The 21,613-nt window shown below is 41.1% G+C and overlaps 1 protein-coding gene across 2 annotated transcripts in view; it reads left to right on the top strand.

Moving 5' to 3' along the window:
- Positions 1-21,613, top strand: part of LOC148026748 (uncharacterized) — a 110,432-nt gene that overhangs the window by 47,668 nt on the left and 41,151 nt on the right. For both annotated transcript variants that reach the window (XM_087691244.1, XM_087691245.1), the window contains exons 4-6: positions 18,867-18,949; positions 19,064-19,165; positions 19,422-19,537. In XM_087691244.1, coding sequence (XP_087547370.1) covers positions 18,867-18,949; positions 19,064-19,165; positions 19,422-19,537 — 301 coding nt within the window. The remainder of the gene's footprint in view (positions 1-18,866; positions 18,950-19,063; positions 19,166-19,421; positions 19,538-21,613) is intronic.

Genomic DNA, 21,613 nt, shown 5'->3' with positions numbered 1-21,613 from the left:
TCGAAGAGAGTCCTATACTCAACCTCTTTCTGGAAGCCGCCATCGTCTCCTGTTTACGGCTAGACTAGGAAATGTGAGCCGTGCCCAAGGTAAAGAGGTAGCTGCCATGGGAATGCAGGGTATCAAGATCTCAATCAGAATCAGAACCATATGTCAGGCCATAAGAATAAGTACATGGTAAATAACGCAATACACAAAGACACGCAATCCAATGTGATATCCTAGATGCTATGAAATACTGATTGAGTATGCTAACTGAGTAAGCTAAATATGGCCTAGTATGAATTAGCCAAAGAAGTTTCTCTACAACAGACTGATAAGTACGTGCATCGAAGGGCTAACCTAGGGTATCCTTCGACAAGTGGACAGTAGGATCAAGAGGTGTGGCCACTGGCCGTGTCTAATCCGTAGTGTATTGTTCCACAAGCTGAAGTGCGTACTTCTGCTGTGACACAAAAATACAGCCCCTAGATTGAACTACCTCATCCCCAAGAAATAAGACAATAAACCAAGGTCTGTCATCTCAAAGGTAGCACTAAGATTTGCCTTAATTTTTGTGATAGCAGCAAAATCTAAGCCTATAATGAGTAAGTCATCAGCGTATAGCAGGATATAGTTGACTCCCTCTGCAGTAGATCAAACATATTAGTTCGGGTCATAAGGGTAGAGTGGTATACAAGAGTTTGTAAGAACTCATCCATCCTATGGAACCAAGACTGCGGCTCTTGCTTCAGCCCATAAAGAGCTTTTTGCAAATGGAATACCTTATCCCACAGGTTCCTAGAAGGAAAGCCCGGTGGCTACTCCACGTAGACTTTCTCCTCGAGATAACCATTCAAGAAGGCACTCTTGACATCCATTTGATGTATCGGCCAACTGTGGTGAGTGGCTAGCGTGAGAAGCAACCGGAAAGATGTCAATCGCGTAGTAGGAGCAAAAGGTCTCTTTATAATCAATGCCATACTTTTGTCGAAACTCTTGCACAACAAGGCGAGCCTTGTACTTGTAAAAAATTCCATCAGCTTTTAGCTTGGTCCTAAAAATCCACTTTGTCCTGATGACTTTTTTGTGGCTCGGACAATCTACCAATGTCCAAATCTCATTTCGGTCAATACTCTCTAGCTCCTTCTCCATGCCCTCTTGCCATTGAGGGTGCTGAAGAGCCTCTTGCCATGTATCTGGCTCAGAATGCGCTATGTAATCAGCTATAAACAACGACGTAAATGATGCCTGAGGAGCAAGCCATGTAGATCTTCTAGGTCCCTCCAGAGTGAAATCCGGTGGTAAGATCCCTAAATCCCGCATGGTCTACTGATACCAGTGAGGTATCGGGTCTCGTTGAGGGGGCCTAAGAGCTGAAGAATCCGTAGGAATGTTAGGAGTGGGAAGTAGACCATACTCAGTGGGCATGATCTCCGATGATGTGAACGAAGGAATCGGATCGGAATCTGGTATAGAGGGCTGCATGATATCCCTCTTGTAAAAAACGATGTCTCTCCGAACAATCGCCTTATTTGTTTGAGGATGAAACAAACGATAGACTTTTGCTTCAAAGGAATATTCGACAAAAATAAGGAGTTCAGCTCGGGGAGTGAGCTTTTCTATCTTATCATTAGGCATGTGTGTGTGTAGGTACGATACCCGAAGACTTTGAAGTGGAAAATAATAGGCCAAGAGTTAAATAATGCCTCATACGGGGTCTTTTGAGGAAGAGCTGCAATTGGGCACCAGCTGAGGATGTACAGCACAGTGTTAATAGCCTCGACTCAAAGGCGCTCAGAGAGCTCTGTTGTGAACAGTATAGAGCATGCCATTTCCATGACTGTCCGGTTCCTATGCTATATGACTCCATTTCGAGAGGGAGAGTTGGTAGAGGTGAGCTGCCAAGAGATGCCATGCTGTTGTAGAAACTCGGAAAACTCGTGGGAGATAAACTCACCACCGCTATGACTCCTTATGCAACCAACAGGACATCCAGTCTGGTTATGAACCAACACCACCCAAGCAAAAAAGTATGTGAAAGCATTTGACTTATGCTTGAGGAAGTACATCCACATGTATCTAGAATGATCATCCACTATCAAAAAGAAATACACCGCGCCGTTTAAGGCGGCTGTGGATGTCGGCCCATAAAGATCAACGTGAATCAATCTAAGAGATGCCTCAACACGATGCGTGGACTACTGAGAGAAAGGGGTACGATGCTACTTCCCGAGCTGATAGGCTTTACAGACATCGTGAGTTAGCTTCAAACGGGGAAGGCCCTCAACCAACTCACAGTGTGACAACTCATAAAGAGAGTCATAACCAAGATGTCCTAAGTGAAAATGCCAAAGACGCTCATTGTTCGTAGGCTCCTAAGATGTGGCAAATGTTTGGAAGCTATGGAACAGGGAGCCCTCGACTGTCGGCTCAGTTAGAAAGTGTGTCATGTGGTATAGGCCATTAGGTTGTGCCTCATTGCGAGCAATCACTAAACGAGTTTAAGAGTCAAGGACCTCAATTGTGGTCGCTGTAAAGAAAACTGCTCGCCCCAATCGGCAAAGCTGTTGAACAGGTAACAAGTTCACACCAAGTTGAGGAATATGATATACATTGTCCAACGAAGCCAGATTTGGACCCTTGTTAATTGCAAAACTGACGCAAACTTGAGTGTGAAAATTTGATCGAGGAGTTGTTTCCTATGCGGATCTGCATGGTTGTAGGGGCTCAGGTACAGAAGATGTCCTCTATAGTGTCAAGAATCGCGTGGTGAGGGGACTTGCTTGAGCTGCTGCACCAAACACACAATGTATACACAAGAGGAAGCTCACTCAAGAGCACAAGAAGAGAGATGGAGGCCAAAACGTTTTCTTGCTGATTTCTTCTTCTTTTTTCACACACTATATAATGTACACAAAGTATAGATGATATACAACATAAAGAAAAGTGGCCCGCTAAGTTAAACAATGCATAACAGACTACACTAATCTATTGGCGCTATATCTTTGCCAGCTGTAAGTAGGTGTAACAAACTAAATATAATAAGTGATAAGTCAATGGACATGTGAGTATCATAATGACCACCAACATGTTAAGTGTAGACGTGCGGACCCATCTAGCTAGGTAATCCATTATTAATGTCTGTACATGTTGAGCTTGCCATCTCAACACCCCTCTCAATCTCAACTTTATCTCTTCAATTCTAAGCTTCAGAACTTTCGAAGCTTCTTTGGACCCAATGCCTTTGTAAAAATGTCAGCTATCTGATCTTATGTGCTAACATATACCAAGTCAATCTCCCCTGCAAGTACCTTCTCTCTCACAAAGTGGTAGTGTATCTCAATGTGTTTTGTCCTAGCATGGAACACTGGATTTTTAGCTAGCTGTATGTTGCTCATGTTGTCACAATGAATGACAACTAGACCATCTCTCTGCACATCCAAATCACCTAATAACTTTTGCTGCCATACCACCTTACATGCTGCCATAGCAACATCTCTATACTCGGCCTCTATACTCGATAAAGAAACTATAGGTTACTTTTTGCTGCTCCATGTAATTGCTGCACTACCAAGGAAAAATATGAATCCAAGTAGATCTATTTGACATACTACCAGCCCAATCTGCATTTGTGTATCCAAAGATCTGTATATCCTTACCTGGCTCATAAAAAATTCCATAATGTAAAGTGGAATTCACATACCTCAATATACGTCTAACTGCATCCAAATGAGGCTTTTTAGGTATCTGCATAAATTGTTTAACAAGGCCAACAATATAGCTCAAGTGTGGCATTATAATGGTAATGTAAATCAAACTCTCTACTATGCTCCTGAACATAGTAGGGTCTTCTATCTCATCTTCAATATCAGCACTCAACTTGACATTTTGCTCCAATAGTACTGAAAGAGGCTTACATGCCGTCATGCCATACTTGGATAACATATCCAAGCCATACTGTCTTTGGGATAGCCATATATCTGTCAAGATTGTGGGAGAGAAGGAAGGAGTCTCACTTGTAGCTATCTTGCTTGCACAATGGGGGAATACACACAAGGGTGGAGGCTGAAAACAGTTTTCCTCTTCTTAGTTGTGGAAGCCAAAATGAACTCACTTACAAAGAAATAGAAGAACCCTGTATATATGGGTCTCAAACCAAACTCAACTAACTAAGGTGGCATGTTAACTGAGCCACAAACTAGAGTAGATAAGGATAGCTATCGTGTAGCTATTATTCAGGGGCGGTGTACCAACCACGTCTGCAACTAACACGTCGGTGACATAAATGCACAACGGTCACCCTGGCGTATCACGAGTGGAGCTCGATATCTCAACACTCCCCCTCGAGCTCAATCCCAATTCCTGCACACCAAGCAGGTCTCTGAACTTGCGCAGCTTCTCTGCGCCCAATGCCTTCGTGAATATGTCAGCTACCTGATCCTCTGTGCTGACATAAACTAGATCAATAAGACCTAGTAAAACCCTCTCTCGCACATAGTGATAATGCACCTCAATGTGCTTTGTTCTAGCATGATAGACTGGGTTATTTGCCAAGTGTATACTACTCATGTTGTCACAATAAATGACAACTGGCCCATCTGTAGACTGATGCATATCATAAAGTAGCTTATGCAACTAAGCTACCTCACATGCAGCCATTGCTGCACCCCTGTACTCAGCCTCTGTGCTTGACAAGGCAACTGTAGGCTGTTTCTTGCTGCTCCAAGTGACTGCAGCACTTCCAAAAGAGAACACATATCCACTGGTAGATCGTCTATCAGAAATACTACCAGCCCAATCAGCATCAGTGTATCCATGCAACTGTATCTGAACCCCAGTCTCATAAAATAGTCCATACTGCAATGTGGACTTCACATACCTGAGTATGCGTCTAGCCGCATCCAAATGTGGTTTCCTTGGAGCCTGCATAAACTGACTTACCAATCCAACAGCATAGCTCAAATCTGGCCTGGTAATAGTCATATAAATCAAGCTTCCTACTATGCGTCTGTACATAGTAGGGTCTTCCAGAAGCTCACCTGCATCTGCGCTCAGCTTCACATTCTGCTCCAAGGGAACTGAAATAGGCTTACATCCTGTCATCCCATATTTGGACAGCATGTCCAATCCATACTGCCTCTGCAAGAGCTGTATCCCACTTGGTGATCTAATCACCTCAATGCCCAAGAAATAACGCAGCTCTCCCAAATCCTTCATCTCAAACTTCTGCTTCAATAGCATTTTCACATGAAGGATATCTTCATCACTGTCACCTGTCATAATCAAATCATCAACATAAATGACAAGTAGCATAATACCTTTCTCTGTTTTTCTCACATAAAGTGAGAAATCTGCCTTGGAAATCTGAAAGCCAATAGTGACAAGATACTGTCCTATCTTGTCAGACCATGCTCTAGGTGCTTGCTTCAAGCCATACAAAGCTTTCTTCAACCTGCAAACAAACTCAGGATGAACATCATGCACATAACCTGGTGGCTGCTCCATATAGACCTCTTCTTGCAAATCACCATGCAAGAAGGCATTCTTTACATCCATCTGATGTAAAGACCATCCCTTTGATGCAGCCATAGCAATGACTGCTCTTACGGTTGCCATCCTTGCAACTGGATTGAATGTTTCTTCATAGTCAATGCCATATGTTTGTGCATACCCCTTGACTACTAATCTTGCCTTGTATCTGTTCACAGAACCATCAGCATTGTGCTTCACCTTATAAACCCACTTACAGCCAATTGCATTCTTACCTTTAGGCAAAGGCACCAATTCCCATGTAGTGTTTGCTTCCAAGGCATCCATTTCTTCATCCATGGCTTTCTCCTATTTTTCTTTTCCCATGGCTTGCTCAAAAGAAGTGGGTTTTGGTTCCTGTATCACCTTGACCATATATGCATAGTGAATGGCTGTAAATCCATCATATTTCAGCCTATCCACAGGATACCTAACTCTGGTAGACCTGCGCAAAGTGGGTTCACTCCCAGGTGCTCTCAAAACATCCCTAGTCTTCCTTACTCCAGGTGTAACAATAGAAGGAATACCCAACTCATCATCAATGCTCTGTTCTGAGCCACTGGATTCTCCATCCACATAAGAGTGACCTGCATTCACATCAAACATGGGCTGATCAACCTTCTCTTTTCCTTTTCGTGATACCTGCATACCACTATCTGCATTACTTTGAGAAGATTCTCCTGATCTCAATCTGCCTGTCCATGGCGAAGAATGTGAACCACTGCTAGAGGACGCTCCAGGTCCACTAATATTTTGTGACTGCTGCTGTGAATTCTGTGCAGCATTACCATTTTGTGCATCTACATCATCAATCACATTTACTGGTTTATACCAGCTACTCATCTCATCAAAAACAACATCTCTGCTCACTGTAAACTTACGAGTAGAAGGGTTATAGCATCTATACCCTTTTTGCTGCAGAGAGTAACCAATAAAGATGCACTTCTCAGCTTTTGGATCCAACTTGGATCTCAGCTCATCTGGCACATGTACATAGGCAATGCAACCAAAAATTTTCAAATGAGAAATATCTGGTTTCCTACCAGTATACCTCTCCTCTGGAGTCATTCCATGTATTGCTGCAGTGGGAGTCCTGTTCATTATGTAGACTGCTGTAGCAACTGCTTCAGCCCAATAAAAATCTGGCAGGTCTTTTTCATTGAGCATGGCACGAGACACCTCTCCAATATGTCTGTTTTTTCTTTCTGCAATTCCATTTTGTTGTGGGGTATGACTGCATGAATATTGCTGCTTTATGCCATGCTCCTGCAAGAACCTTGCAAACTCATTTGAGAGGTACTCTCTCCCTCCATCTGACCTTAGGCATTTTATCTGCAGACCTGTTTCTTTTTCAACCATAGCTTTAAGAGTTTTGAAATGCCCAAAAACTTCACTTTTCTTTTTCATAAAATACACCCAAACTTTTCTGCTATAGTCATCAATAAAACTGACAAAATAATGACAGCCTCCAAGAGATGCAGCTTTAGTAGTCCACACATCAGAGTGGATTAATTCCAATGGCTTCTGACTCTCTTGAACATGTCTAGGAAATGGTTTCCTTGCCTGTTTTCCAAACTGACAGGCTTCACATATCTTATGCATTTCTGCAACCTTGAACTTAGGCAATCCTGCAACAATATTTTGGGCCTGCATTGATTTAAGTCGCTGTACATTAACATGACCAATGCGTTTATGCCAGATATCAATATCTGCAACTACACCGGTCCCATGTGCAAACATTGCTGCACTCAATTCAGGCATGTCTGCATCCAATGTAAACATTCTGCCCTTCTTCTTTCCTTTTGCTATCAAGCGACCTTTATTTTTCATATCCTCAACAAAGCATCCATGAGGATTAAATCTGACCTGCAAGCCCTGCTCAACCATTTGACCAACAGAAACCAGATTCTTGGTGATATTCGGGACATGAAATACATCGGACAGGTATTTCTTTTTCCCATCCTGCATAGACAAAGGAATTTTTCCAATCTGCACAATAGGATGTGCAGTATCATCACCAGTCTCCACAAATCCTGGTTTTTCCATTTTCCTTGCATCTTCCATCCATTCTGCATGACCTGTCATGTGGTTTGATGCACCTGAGTCAACATACCATACATCATTGCTTTCTTCTCCACTTGTTACAGAATTGTTCATGTGCTGCACCATGAACAAATGCTCATTTCTGTCATCACCCTGTCTGCTAGAAGATGCGTAATTCCCTTGTTGCAGTTTTCCATTCAAGATGTCATTCTGCTTTTTATAGCAGTCTTTAGCCATATGACCCATTTTACCACAGTAGTAGCATTCAACATTACTGTTTGCATTTTGACCTCTCTGCCATCCACCACGACCTCTTTGGCTCCCCCTGCCTCTAGAGTTACCACGTCCTCCTCCGTAGGACTGGTTTTCTTGAGTTTGCTGCATATTTTGATTTCTACCACGGCCTCCAAATCGGCCTCCTCTACCTCTGCCTCTACCTCTTCCAGCATTTGAGTAGAAGACAGCTTCTTTTGAAGTTCCTCCTGAAGAAGATGCACCACCATTTCTCTGCTCCTCAGAAATTAGAAGAGCAATCAACTCTTCAAAATCAGGAAATCTTTCACGGACGGAAATGGATGTCCGAAACTGCGCATAATCCTTTCCTAGACCATTCAAGGTCACAGAAACTAAATCATCATCTTCCACTGGCGACCCAATGGAAGCAAGTGCATCTGCAATCTTCTTCACCTTCATGTGGTAGTCATTGATACTCATATTTTCTCTTTGCACATTGTGCAACTCTTGCTTGAGCTGCATTTTCCTGGCTTGCGTATTTGTGCTATACATCTTTGACAGAGTATCACATGCCTCCTTTGGCGTACTTGCATCCTGAATATGCACAATCATAGAGTCGGAAATGCTGATAGACAGCCAATACATAACTTTCCTGACTCTCTCATGCCATGCTTTAAATGCCTGCATTTGCTGTTGATTGGGAACATCAGGAAGAACTGGTTCTTATTCATTTCCTGCAACAAATTCCCAATATCCTTTTCCCATAAGGAAATTTGTCATTCTAAACTATCATGCTTGGAAGTTGTTCTTGTCAAGCTTTTCAGTGACAATCTGTGAAAGAGAATCAGATGCCATTACAGAAGTCTGCAAAAAATTCTGTCACTGCAAAAACCACAGCTTCACCCTCACAAGGGAAAATCTGCAAAACTGGCGAAAGTGGTATTTGACCACACAGTCACTTCCTAGTGACGATTTTGCATCAATAGGCAACAGGGATGATTCTGTAACTCCCAATGTCTCTGTGCACAAGCATACGATGCAATTTTTATAGTAACTATTCACCGACCTGTAGAACAGTGGCTGCACAGCATAAAACTGGGACGTTTCCTAAGTGCGTGCAGAAAACTTCCGCCTCCAAAACAGGCCCCGAAATGGCCTCAAATCAAAAAAACAGGGTCGCAAAGAGCTAAAGCTCTTTTCCGCAGCATATACTGCCCTCTTGCTTCACCGCGAAGGGCGTCTCAACCTGAGACAATGCACTCCTGCACTTTCCGGCTGTGCTACCTGCAGAGATCTGCTCCCAAAACAGAAAATGAAAGCAACACTGCTCCTCTTACCAGAACACCGCGAGCTTGGCTTGCTTTCTTGAGCTCCTTACCACGAACAAGGCTCTGATACCATGTCAAGATTGTGGGAGAGAAGGAAGGAGTCTCACTTGTAGCTATCTTGCTTGCACAATGGGGGAATACACACAAGGGTGGAGGCTGAAAACAGTTTTCCTCTTCTTAGTTGTGGAAGCCAAAATGAACTCACTTACAAAGAAATAGAAGAACCCTGTATATATGGGTCTCAAACCAAACTCAACTAACTAAGGTGGCATGCTAACTGAGCCACAAACTAGAGTAGATAAGGATAGCTATCGTGTAGCTATTATTCAGGGGCGGTGTACCAACCACGTCTGCAACTAACACGTCGGTGACATAAATGCACAACGGTCACCCTGGCGTATCACGAGTGGAGCTCGATATCTCAACAATATCATCATCACATTTGATCACCTCAATACTAAGAAAGTATCTCATCTCACCCAAATCCTTCATCTCAAACTTTTTCTTCAAGAAGTCCTTAACTTCAGTAATCCCATTGTCATTGTTACCTGTAATAATCAAGTCATCCACATAAATGACTATAATGACCAAACTTGCATCTCCCATTCTCACATAAAGTGAGTGACAGCATTGGAAATACAGAATCTAATATTGACAAGATACTCTCCAATCTTGTCAGACCATGCTCTAGGTGCTTGTTTCAGCCCATAGAGTGCCTTCTTTAACTTGTACACATATGTGGGATGCTCTAAATCCTCATAACCTGCTGGCTGTTCCATATGAACTTCTTCTTGCAATTCACCATGCAAGAAGGGGCACTCTTAACATCCATTTGTTGCAAACTCCAACCTTTGGTTGCTGCCAAGGCAATCATCATCTAACAGTTGCCATCCTAGCAACTGGATTGAATGTCTCTTCATAATCTATGCCATATGTTTCAACATAGCCTTTTGCAACCAACGTAGCCTTATACCTGCTAACAGAACCATTTGCATTATGCTTGACTTTGTAAATCCACTTACAGCCAATAGCTTTCTTATCCTTGGGCAAGGGTATCAAATTCCAAGTCTTATTGGCTTCTAATACAGTCATCTTCTCATCCATTGCCACATCCCAATGAGTATGACCAACAACATCCTCAAAATAAGTGGGCTCAACATCCTCAACTAGTTTCCACCATATAAATATAATGATGAGCTACATAATCTTTAAAACCAAATCTTTTAATAGGGTATCTGACCTTGCTAGACCTGCGTACCACTAGATTACTCATTGGAGCCTTTACATTACCATGAGCTCTCTGTACACCTGGTATCCTGTTGACTGAAGGAATACCAAGCTCATCATCTAAACTCTCTAAACCACTAGAATCTCCATCAAATCCCAAATGACTAGTAGATATATCATTACCATCTAGTACTTTCTTATTTCCTTTGTCTTTGCCTACGATACTTATAGATCCACTTGAAGATGTGGGGCTACTTCTTAGTCTCCTAAACTAAGGGCTCACTGTAGGTGTAGTACCAGATGATGTTTCTACTCCACCAAGACTCCGTGATTCTTACTTTTCTTTCTACACATAGCTATCATGATCATTATCATCATCTAATACATCACCAGCAGGTGTATACCAAGTGCTCATCTCATAAAAAATAACATTCTTGCTCACTCTGAACTCACCTGTGACAGAGTTATAACAACGATACCCTTTTTGCTCTAAAGAGTATCGAATTAAAATACATTTCTCAGCCTTTGGATCAAGCTTCTTTTATAGCTCATTTGGCACATGAACATATGCAACACAGCCAAATACTTTCAAGTGTGATACATCAGGCTTCTTGCCAGTAAAGCATTCTTCAGGAGTCATCCCATGAACTGCAGCTGTGGGAGTTTTGTTTATAATTTAGACAATAGTATGGACAGCTTCAGACAAAAAATATTTTGTTATATTCTTTTCAGCCATTAATGTCCGTGCGACTTCTGCAATATGTCTATTTTTTCTTTTTACAACCCCATTTTGCTGTGGGGTATACCTACAAATAAATTACCTCTTTATCCTATGAGTCCTCAAGAAGCCACTAAACTCATTAGAGAGGTACTCTCCCTCTCCATCTGATCTCAAACACTTCACTTTCAAGCTTGTTTTTGTTTCAACAGCTGCCTTGAAAGATTTGAAGTGCTCAAAGACATCATTATTTTTTTTCATGAAATATATCCATAGCTTCCTTGAACAGTCATCAATAAATGTGACAAAGTATTTACTACCACCAAGATATACATTCTGTGTAAGCCCCCAAGCATCTATATGCACTACATCAAGTATATCTCTACTCACTTTTCTATCATGAGAGAAGGATTGTCTCACCTGCTTACCAAATTGCCATGTTTCACAGACTTTATGCAATTTTGCAACTCTAAAAGAAGGCAACCCTGTAACCAATTCTTTGGATTGCATTAATTTCAACCTTTACACAGTTGCATGTCCAATACGTTTATGTCATATTTCAATTACTGCAACCACTCCTTTTCCTTTAGCATACATAGCTGCATCCATTGCAAGAATTCCCTATCTAAAGTGAACATGCGGCCAACTCTACTTTCTTTTGCGACCAACCTGCACTTATTAAATTCTTCTACAAAACAACCTTTTGCATTGAATCGGACTTGCAAACCTTGCTCTACCATTTGGCCAATAGGCACTAGATTCTTTGTGATTGATGGCACATGTAATATATCTGTCAGACTCTTTGTCTAGCTACCATGCAAGGACAAGAAAATCTTTTCAATGTGTGAAATTGGGTGGCATGAATCATCACCTGTCTGCACATAACTTGGATTTTGTAAGTCCTGCATCTCTCCAAACTATTCAACATGACTGGCCATATGATTAGATGCACTTGAATTGACATACTATACATCATCATGTGTTCCCTTTCTTGTAACCACATTTATCATATGCTGCATAACAAATAGACACTCATTTCTGTCTTCATTTTGTTGTGAAGTCAATACATATTTTCCTTGCTGCAATTTACCACTGCGAATATCATCCTTAGCATAGCAATGAGTTGCAATATGACTTGTTTTGCTACAATAATGGCAAACAATAACATAATTTCAAGAACCTCTATTCTGCCATCCACCTTTTCCTCTAGAGCTCCCTCTGCCTCTAAAGTTTCCACGGCCTCTAGAAACCTGCATTTCACCAAATTGCTGATTGAACCTGTTTTATTGGTTATCGCCAGTGCGTCCCATACCATGGCCTCTCGAAGAGGATCTACCATGTCTTCTTCCTGAACTTGAGTAAAATGCTTGGACCTGTTCACAATTTCTTTCAGATGAGTCACTTTGCATATTGATCTCTTCGGTAACCATGAGAGAGACCAGCTCATCAAAATCTAGAAATGGCTTCTGTACATATACTGAAGTAACAAATGATTTTCATACCTTTTTATTATTAAGGCCACTCAAAGTGGATGAAACCAAATCATCATCATTAGGCATTGCATCAATCGTTGCTAAAGCATTTGCAATGCTTATCACCTTCAAAACATACTCATTGACAGACATATTTCCTTTTTTCAAGGTATTCAACTCTTGCTTGAGTTGAATCTTTTGTGCCTTTGTATTTACTGAAAATATATTCTCAAAAATTGTCAAAGCTAAATGTGAAGTTTCTGCATTCCTAATATGTCTTAGTATAGTATTATTAATGATTATAGATAGCCAATACATCACCTTTTTATCTTTTGCATTCCATTCTTTTCATGCATTTAATTCATCTGTAATCAGAGGGATACCCAGCTCTGGCTCCTTTTTTTCACTTGAAATAAACTCATAAAGGCCATTTTTTCCAATGAGAAAGTTCGTCACACGGAACTTCCATGAAGGGTAGTTATTCTTGTTGAGCTTCTCAATAATGGGATTTCCACTGTTCTCTACCATTATCACAAAGAAGGATACAACACAACAAGTAATTCTTCTGTAACCTTACACAACAAGTACACAGCAATACACCAAGCAATCTTTTTCACTGATTGCTCAATATTACGCGTAATTTGCAATCTGTTTGCAGATAAACCTCATGTTTGCTTCCTAGAAAACACCTAAAAAATTACAGATTCGAAATTTGTAACTTGTGCACCCACTTCCGGTCAATACAGCCGAAATCACAATGTACCCTGAAACAATTGTCCGCAACCTTGCGGCTCTAAAATGGGGTTTGAAACGGCCTCAGATACCCAAAAAATCTACAAAATGTACAGCTCTCTGCTCACACATCAAATCTCATAGCAATTTGAGATTTTCACTCTACTCTGCTACCGGTGCCTCCACAAACACTATTCAAGAGAAAGAGTGGAAGAATGGGAGAGCTTCTTACCCATTGCTTTCTTGCTCAAATCTTGCTTCTTTTCCTTCACTTCAGCCTTCAAAATTAGCCTCTCTCAGTGGCATGGCTCTGATACCATGTCAAGAATCATGTGAAGGGGGGCCTACTTGAGCTGCTGTACCAAACACACTATGTATACAAAAGAGGAAGCTCACTCAAGAACACAAGAAGAGAGATGGAGGCCAAAATGTTTTCTTGTTGATTTATTCTTCTTCTTCCACACACTATATAATGTACACAACGTATAGATAATATACAACATAAAGGAAAGTGGCCTACTAAGTTAAACAGTGCATAATAGACTACACTAATCGACTAGCGCTATATCTTTGTCAGCTGTAGGTAGGTGTAATAAACTAAATATAATAAGTGATAAGTCAGTAGCCATGTGAGTATCATAATGACCACCAACATGCTAAGTGTAGATGTGCAGATCTATCTAGCCAGGGGGTCCATCATCAATGTCCGCACATGTTGAGCTTGCCATCTCAATATATAGGAGTTATGTGATATGCAGCTTCATTGTCCACAATCCAAACAGGAGTTGAAGTGCTCGGCTATGACGAATGGGCCTCTGAGACAACTCACAGATATGGATGAGACTCGCATTTGATGTCTCTACGGAGACGATGTGGACTGTTGCAAACCAATCAGAAAAGCCCTCTGGAGTTGAGAACGTTATCGACTCAGATGGCTGACCGGTGATAGTGTGAGTCTAAGCTTTAAACTGCCCCTTGCTATTACCCTTCCTGCCCTGTTGGGGGTTGCCTGACTGAAGGGCTGAGGTCTGAGACTTAGATTTTGGTGTTGTACCTCTTGCCTTTGATAGAGACTCGTCATCAAATGACCAGCCTTTTGACAATGTTGACAATGCCTATTCTTTTAAGGTACATTTTGCTACCTTGGTTTGAGTTGTGACAGGGAGTTTCCTTGTGATTTTCCTGATTGATTTTGTTTTTTATTTTGATTGGAAGTTTAATTTTGTTTGCACTTTCCTTACTGCCCCTTCTGAGAATGAGCAATAAGAGCCCCCTCTGAGGGATTATTCATATGAAATTAATCAAATAACCATGCATAACGAACAATTGACACTCAAATTCATAGAAAGTAGTCATGATAGGCTTTGAAACTATATCTTTCACAAAATTGAAGTATTTTTTGGTGAGTTTGTTTAGAAACAATGTGACCTAATTGTCAGAGGACTTGGGAGTCTTCCTAATGGAGAATTCGGCAAGAAGACACGGATACTCAGCCAACTTGACTTTCAAGTCATCCTGGTCAGAGATTTTGAAAATTTGAAGCTCATGGTCAAGATTGATATGACGGGTCCTATCTCGAGCCGCATAGCAGTCAATCAAGTGTGCCCATTACTCTGACACTAAGTTAAAATGCTAAAGCTGAAAATGAAACTCAAGCAACAAGCTCTGCATCACCTTGACAATAGCGGAGGCATTCCTAGCCTTCCATGAGTGGACGACCGCGTATGGAACAAGTGCGAGATCGGGTTGGGGTTCGAGTCCCTGCACAAGATCCCATAGGTTCTATGAGTCAAGGACATGTCTCATCAAGTTCGACCAAGTGGTAAAGTTAGACCTATTGAAACGAGTCTTGCCATTGAATGCATGCTTGGCTAAAGATGAGGTAGAACCATGAGGTGTCATGAAAGTGGGGTAAGATGGATTGGTGGAATAAGTTGGTGGTGGTGGTGGAGGGGTTTGATAAGAAAAAGGAGGGGGAAGAGGTGAGTAGGCAGGAATGGTTTGTGAATGTCCAATGAGTGCCAATTAAGGTAGAGGAACTAGAATATGAATGTTTCCATAAGGTGCCAATATAGGTGAAGGGAGTGGGACACGGAAGCCCTTTGTCCAAAGTTTGGCCAGGGCACAACAGGATGACCAAAAGGTCCAGTAGGTAAGGCCATGGAGGCAAATTGTGGTACCGACTGATCCACACTTGAGAGAGACTGGGTGGGATACCCAGGCTACAATGATCCTGAAAGTTTGTGAGAAGAAGGTGGAACACCACCCGGCTGAGGCAAGGATGAGGTCCTAAAAGGTATGCCTATGTTTCCATAACCCCCTGATGTGATGTGCGGTGCAATATGAGGTGTCTGAAATGGGAATGTGAATGGTGTGAATGGAAGTGGAGAAGCAGCGAAAGAAGATGGTGGGATGGGTGGGTTTTGAATTTGTGAAGTAAAAGGTGAAGATGCATTTGTTCATTTTTCCCATTTAATGATTGAAAATGAAAAGATGATGATGAAGATGCTCCATGTAATGAAGGAATAGGAACACCAAATTCATTCTGATTTTGAGAAGTAAATTGAAAAGAAGGAAGGGTAGAAGAAGAAGTGCTTGGTTTTTTCTTATAATCCCCATGACGTGTGTTAACATACAAGAATTGGTCCTCAAGAGAACCTTTTCCGTAGTCAACAGACTGTACTCTTTCTTCCTTATGATTTCTACTAGTATATTACAGAACTGAAGAGGTAAAAGACGAATCTAAAGTACCTTGCACCAGAGTAGATGGAAGAGGATGAAAGAATGGAATATACTCCGGATCTCTTTCTCCAACAAGGGGGCCCATTCTTGATGGAGGTTCTCGATAGCCCTGCAACATCTAGACTTATACGCCAAATTTGAAGAGAGAAAATCATGTATACCTTCATTGAGTAGCTTTTCTTGAAGGGAAATCCTTTGGTCGAGCTCCTCAATCTTCTTTTGTCTATAAGCCATGATCATGTGATATTCTTCATTGGAGAGCTTACATAACTTTTTCTCTTCCTTGTGGTCAGAAGTGTCTTCCACCATGTCAGAACTTTGTGGAGCAAGCTGATGTGCCCACTCTCGCTCGGTTCTCGGCATAGATGTTTTTGGAGACTGAACTGGTGTTGTTGTGTTCGAAGTCATATGAACCTACTGTTGTTCTAGCTTACTTGGAGTTGTAGAGATACAATTGATCTTGAGGGGGAGTGTTGAGATGGCAAGCTCAACCCGTGTTGATATTGATGGACTGTCTAGTTAGATGAGTTCACACATCTACAATTAGCACGTCGATGGTCATGATACTCACATGGCCATTGACTTATCACTTATTATATTTGGTTGTTGCACCCACCTACAGCTTGCATAGTTATAGCACCAGTTGATTGGTATAGTTAGTTATGCATTGTTTGAGTTAGTAGGCCACTTTCCTTTATGTTGTAACTTATCTAGACTTTGTGTATAGTGTATTGTGTGTGAAAGAAGAAGAAGAAACTGGCAAGAAAATGTTTTGGCTTCCATCTCTCTTCTTGTGTTCTTAAGTGAGTTTCTTTTTGTGTGTATGGTGTGTGCTTGGCGTAGCGGCTTAAGCAAGTCCCCCCACCACGTGATTTGTGGCATTTGGGTTAGTTGGCCTCCTTTCTCGCAGTAGTGTTATACAGTGCCTCTATTGCTCTAGAAGAAAGGGTCTAGCATCTTTGGTCCTCATACTGTTTAAGACAACGAAGAGGTTCAAAGGCATCATAAAGGAGGCGGTGGTAGAGGACCCATATGTCATAGTACACTGTACATCTGTATATGTAGTGCTCCTTCAAAAGAAAGGGTCTAGCATCTTTGGTCCTCATACTGTTTAAGACAGCGAAGAGGTTCAAAGGCATCATAAAAGAGGCAGTGGTAGAGTACTTGTATGTCATAGTATACTGTACATCTGCATATGTTGTGCTCTTCTGTCCTAGGCTCTCAGTCACAAAATTGGCAAATCCTATCCTCCATTGGGATATCTGTCCATTTGCCTATCTCCATCTGTTCCCTGTGAGAGGGGGTGCAAATTTGTCTAGTAACAGCCCATGTGGTGTGGGAGAGATGGATGTCCATGTACAATGGCCGGATAGTGAATCCATCTTTAGAGAGGCGCAAGAAGTGACTCCAGTAAGACTCCATTCTCAATCCTAGAGGGACTGGTGGGTGAGTCCATGTCATCATTGTCTCAGTCCTTAGGATATCAGCTCTGATCTCTTGGTTCAGCTTTGGTTGGCTAAGAGAAAGTGTAGTCAAGACTGTAGTCAAAAGGTGGGAGGGGGTCAATATCCAATCCATGTAGGCTTATCCAAATAGTCATTTGTGAAAACCAAAAGTCCTTGCTCTTTGCAGCTAGTTGTTTATATGAATTTAGTGCCAACTTGGACTATATGTGTTGTGGGAGTTCCCATAGTCTATGCAAAAAAGTCAATGCTTTGAAGAGTTTGTTCGTGACTAGCAGCATTGCCTCCCAAATGCGCTCTGATGATGTGGTGTGGGATGGAGGGCTTACTCCTAATCATACATGCTATCATATGGTCAATGGTCTCTCTGTACTATTCTAGATATCATGATAGTCTCTCTCATTTCTCGTCTGATCAGTAAGTGGGCTTACGCACTTGTGGTACAAGCTGCAGCCTCATACCTCTGCTCCATATAGCAGTGCAGGTGTGACTAGATGTCAAACAAGCATAGATTGGTGCAAGGATCCTAGAATTGTGTGTGAGCGCATTGACTCTCAAGGACTTCAACCCCTGCACTAGTGGTAATGGAGAGAATAGTGTGAACAATCGTGGGGATTGAACAAAACCACAGGTGTTTGCTGTTTCAGTTACCACCAAATCTGGTCTGCTGGTATCTGAAGAGTGTCTATCCTGAAAAGAGTTATATCACAAGATGTTTATTAGTGTACTCTTGAACTTGGTTTTGTTCTTCTCACTACTTGGTTCGCGATTTTTGGGACAAAATAATGGGGTGGGCCCCCCCCTCTTTTTATGCCTTTGTTTGTCTCCTCACAAGGTAGTTCATACCTCTTTGGGCATCTAAACCGGTTACCCCCTCTTTTATGCCTTTGTTTGTCTCCTCACAAGGTAGTTCATACCTTCTTGGGCATCTAAACTGGTTAAAGTACTCGGGCACTTTGGTTTTTGGATTTATCTGATCTATTGTGGTCAGCTTGCAGAGGACTTTTTATTTTTGGCCTTTTGGAAATGTGACTAGTGCTGAAATTTATCCTTGTAACAACATCTCAGTTGCTTTTAGCTGCTATGCATTTTTCGGAAGAACTAACTCAAATCAACAGTGCCTTCAATTTACAGCAAATCAAAAGAAAACAAATAAGCGGACTTGGATAATTCTTAAAGGAAAACTTTTCTTTGCTTCAATGGTTTGAAGCTGTTAGCCTGTTAGGCATTAGTCACAATGTCTTTCAACTGAATGTCCAGACAACTAAATGTTAGTCAAGCAGAATATTACAATTACCTTCATGAAATGGTGAGGCCTTTTACAAGAATGACAGATCATTTAAGACATTGTTTACGCTGAAATGAGTCTAATGTCTGGCACTGTGAATGGGCTCAGAAATTTTGAGAATGCAATATGACCTTGAGAGAGCACTGGTGGAGATAAGTTTGCTCAGGCAGCGTGAGGAACTACTGCAACATGTAAGCCCTTTTCTGATAAGTGAACTTACAGAAAATCTCTATCGTCTTCTTCCAATGCCTGAGAAGCAACTTCTAGGAAATTTTTGCATTGGTTTTACTTGTAATCTACAACAGCAATTTAAAGACAAAGCTTTGGAGCTAGAAAGGGAATTCATGAAGCGGATTGATGATCTGCGGCAAACTGTGATCCTAGAATTCACTTTATGCAAGCAAGAGGTTGCCCTTCACCTTTCTGCTTTTTATGTGAAACATAAAACTATTTATATTGTTGCAAAACCAGGTGGAAGGTGAATTAATCTATTCTCTTCACTGAAATCCATGAAAGTTCTAGTCGAGTTGTATGTGTTCATCTTAGCTATTGAGAGAAAATAAGGTTTGAGCTATTAGTTCTTGAAAATGACACATTGAGCACTTGGAATAAATAGGATGTTTGGTAATGTTAGTCGATGAGTTTAATTGTAACATTGTGTAGAGTGAACAAAGCATGCTAGGTAGACTGGAGTCCTTACTAGACCAAATGAAAGAGTTTCAGAAGAGTAATGATGGTATAGCTGACAGATCATCAAGTTCTGCTCAAATAAAGAAAAGGTATTTCGAAGATTGTCATATCTCATCACTATATAGATATTAGAATTTGAGAGCAGACAAAGGTCCATTTTTCTCAGAGTGCTGCAAATTTTTTTGCCTGTGATAAAATCCAATTTAATCATTTTAAGTCACCTGTAATAAAAGCAGGAGTTTGAGTCTCCACTTTTCAGAAACACAAAATAGATCTGATATTAGGAAAGAGAGGTTGAACATTTTTCCTGTGCTCTATGAATTTTTTTTAAAACTGGGAATAAATTCAGTTTTGGTTTTCTCTGTATTTATAACAACAGGAATTCTTCTCACTCCAAAACAAGTAGGAACCATTAAATATGATTAGTTAGAAAAAGGACCCATTAGATTTACTAATACCACTCTAAATACTTGCAATGGTTCGAGCCAAGAACCCCTTGGTACAGGAATTTTTAACTGGGCACCCCAATCAGAAGCCCAAGAGCCAAGAGGACTTGCAAGCACTTCCATGCTCAAAGCACTGATAGTCTCATATCCTAGCACTTGAGCACTTGGCTCAAAGTACAAGAAAGGTATAGCTCAAACAACTGAGCACCCCAATCAGAAGCCCAAGAGCCAAGAGGACTTGCAAGCACTTCCATGCTCAAAGCACTGATAGTCTCATATCCTAGCACTTGAGCACCTGGCTCAAAGCACAAGAAAGGTATAGCTCAAACCAATATGAACACAAAATTAGCAGAGTCTTGAGCCACTTCAGCACCCATTAATATGGCCCCCCTTGAGCCTAGCACATACCTGAAACTTCATTCCACTAGAGGATTCTGTGTCTAGACACACAAAGACTACTGCCATAATCTCAAAACACATTTCCTTATTTAACACTACATGGAAAGGCAACTCGAGAACGCAGTTTCAAAGAGGTAACTTTGGCTTATGGAAATGCCACGCGTACCTTTCCATGAGACATTTTATTCTTACCCCTTAAACATCACCTTATTTGTGTTCCCTAAACCTCAGATCTTATAGAGGAACAGACTCAAGAGATGTACTTTTAGGTACTTGCATGCTATATATACTTGATGAAAGACCTGAAACAACTCTTTTTAACCGACAGGAAAAATATTGTAACAAGGATGCTATCAACATGTTTATGTTAAAGTGCGAGGATTTTTATCTATTGAAGGGCACACCACCTGAAATCCAGGTGACAAAGGCTAGTTTATCTTTTAGTAGTAAAGCGTGTCAATGGGGGATGAGTTTACAAAGTTCTAAGTCGATACCTTAGACTTGGGATGATTTTGAGGGTGAGTTTGTTTTGGAAGGATTTCTCACCACTTAATAATGAATTCAGACAATATAATTAACAAGATTTCCAACATGGAGGATAATACCATGCAGATGAGTGTTGCTTTTTATAAGAACCATAATCGCTTCCCACAAGGAAGGCCAACTTGCCTTTACTGACTAGAGATGATATCAGAAGGCCTGAAAGACAATGTTTGCTACATTTTCCTACGAAAAGGTCATTACTGAGGATTATGTAAAGATGAAAGACCATTAATATTCTTCTTACATTGGTATTAACAACTGCAAGACTAGAGCTGATAGAGTAGTGTTACGTACATTGTCTGCAAATAGTCATCTAAAGATCAAGGGGATATCAGTTTACCACACTGATGGACCACATGGTTGCAGTGTTCTAGCAACTGTATGGCCAAAATCATCCACACGACTTGGTCATATTACACTTATAGACTTAAGGGTGTGCATCTTAGTTGTTGATGGCAGACTCACACATCATAAAATAATTGTTATTCCATGAACTGATTTTGCTAGAGACCCCCAGTGTTGGTAACTATGTAGCTCATCTACCCAAGCATATGGATCAGAGGTGAGACACCCAAGTTGAGGGTCTGCAGCTGAAAATTCAGGCTATAAAAAAGTTGATGTTTCAGGCCATGGATCTTGAAAGGAGTAATATACTATTCTGAAAAAAGTGGATACGTGGTCTTGATTGTAGTTATCAATGCAACACATTTGACTTTGATGTAGAAGGTGGACCTCTACCAACTCCAAGCAGAATGTCAAATTTCAATTTCACTGCTT

Source organism: Lygodium microphyllum, chromosome 13 (genome assembly GCF_053477565.2).
Source record: "Lygodium microphyllum isolate KBCC chromosome 13, Lygodium_microphyllum_v1.1.10, whole genome shotgun sequence".
Classification (NCBI taxonomy): domain Eukaryota; kingdom Viridiplantae; phylum Streptophyta; class Polypodiopsida; order Schizaeales; family Lygodiaceae; genus Lygodium; species Lygodium microphyllum.
Note: the sequence above shows the minus strand (reverse complement) of the source record. Positions and strands in the feature narration are given on the sequence as shown.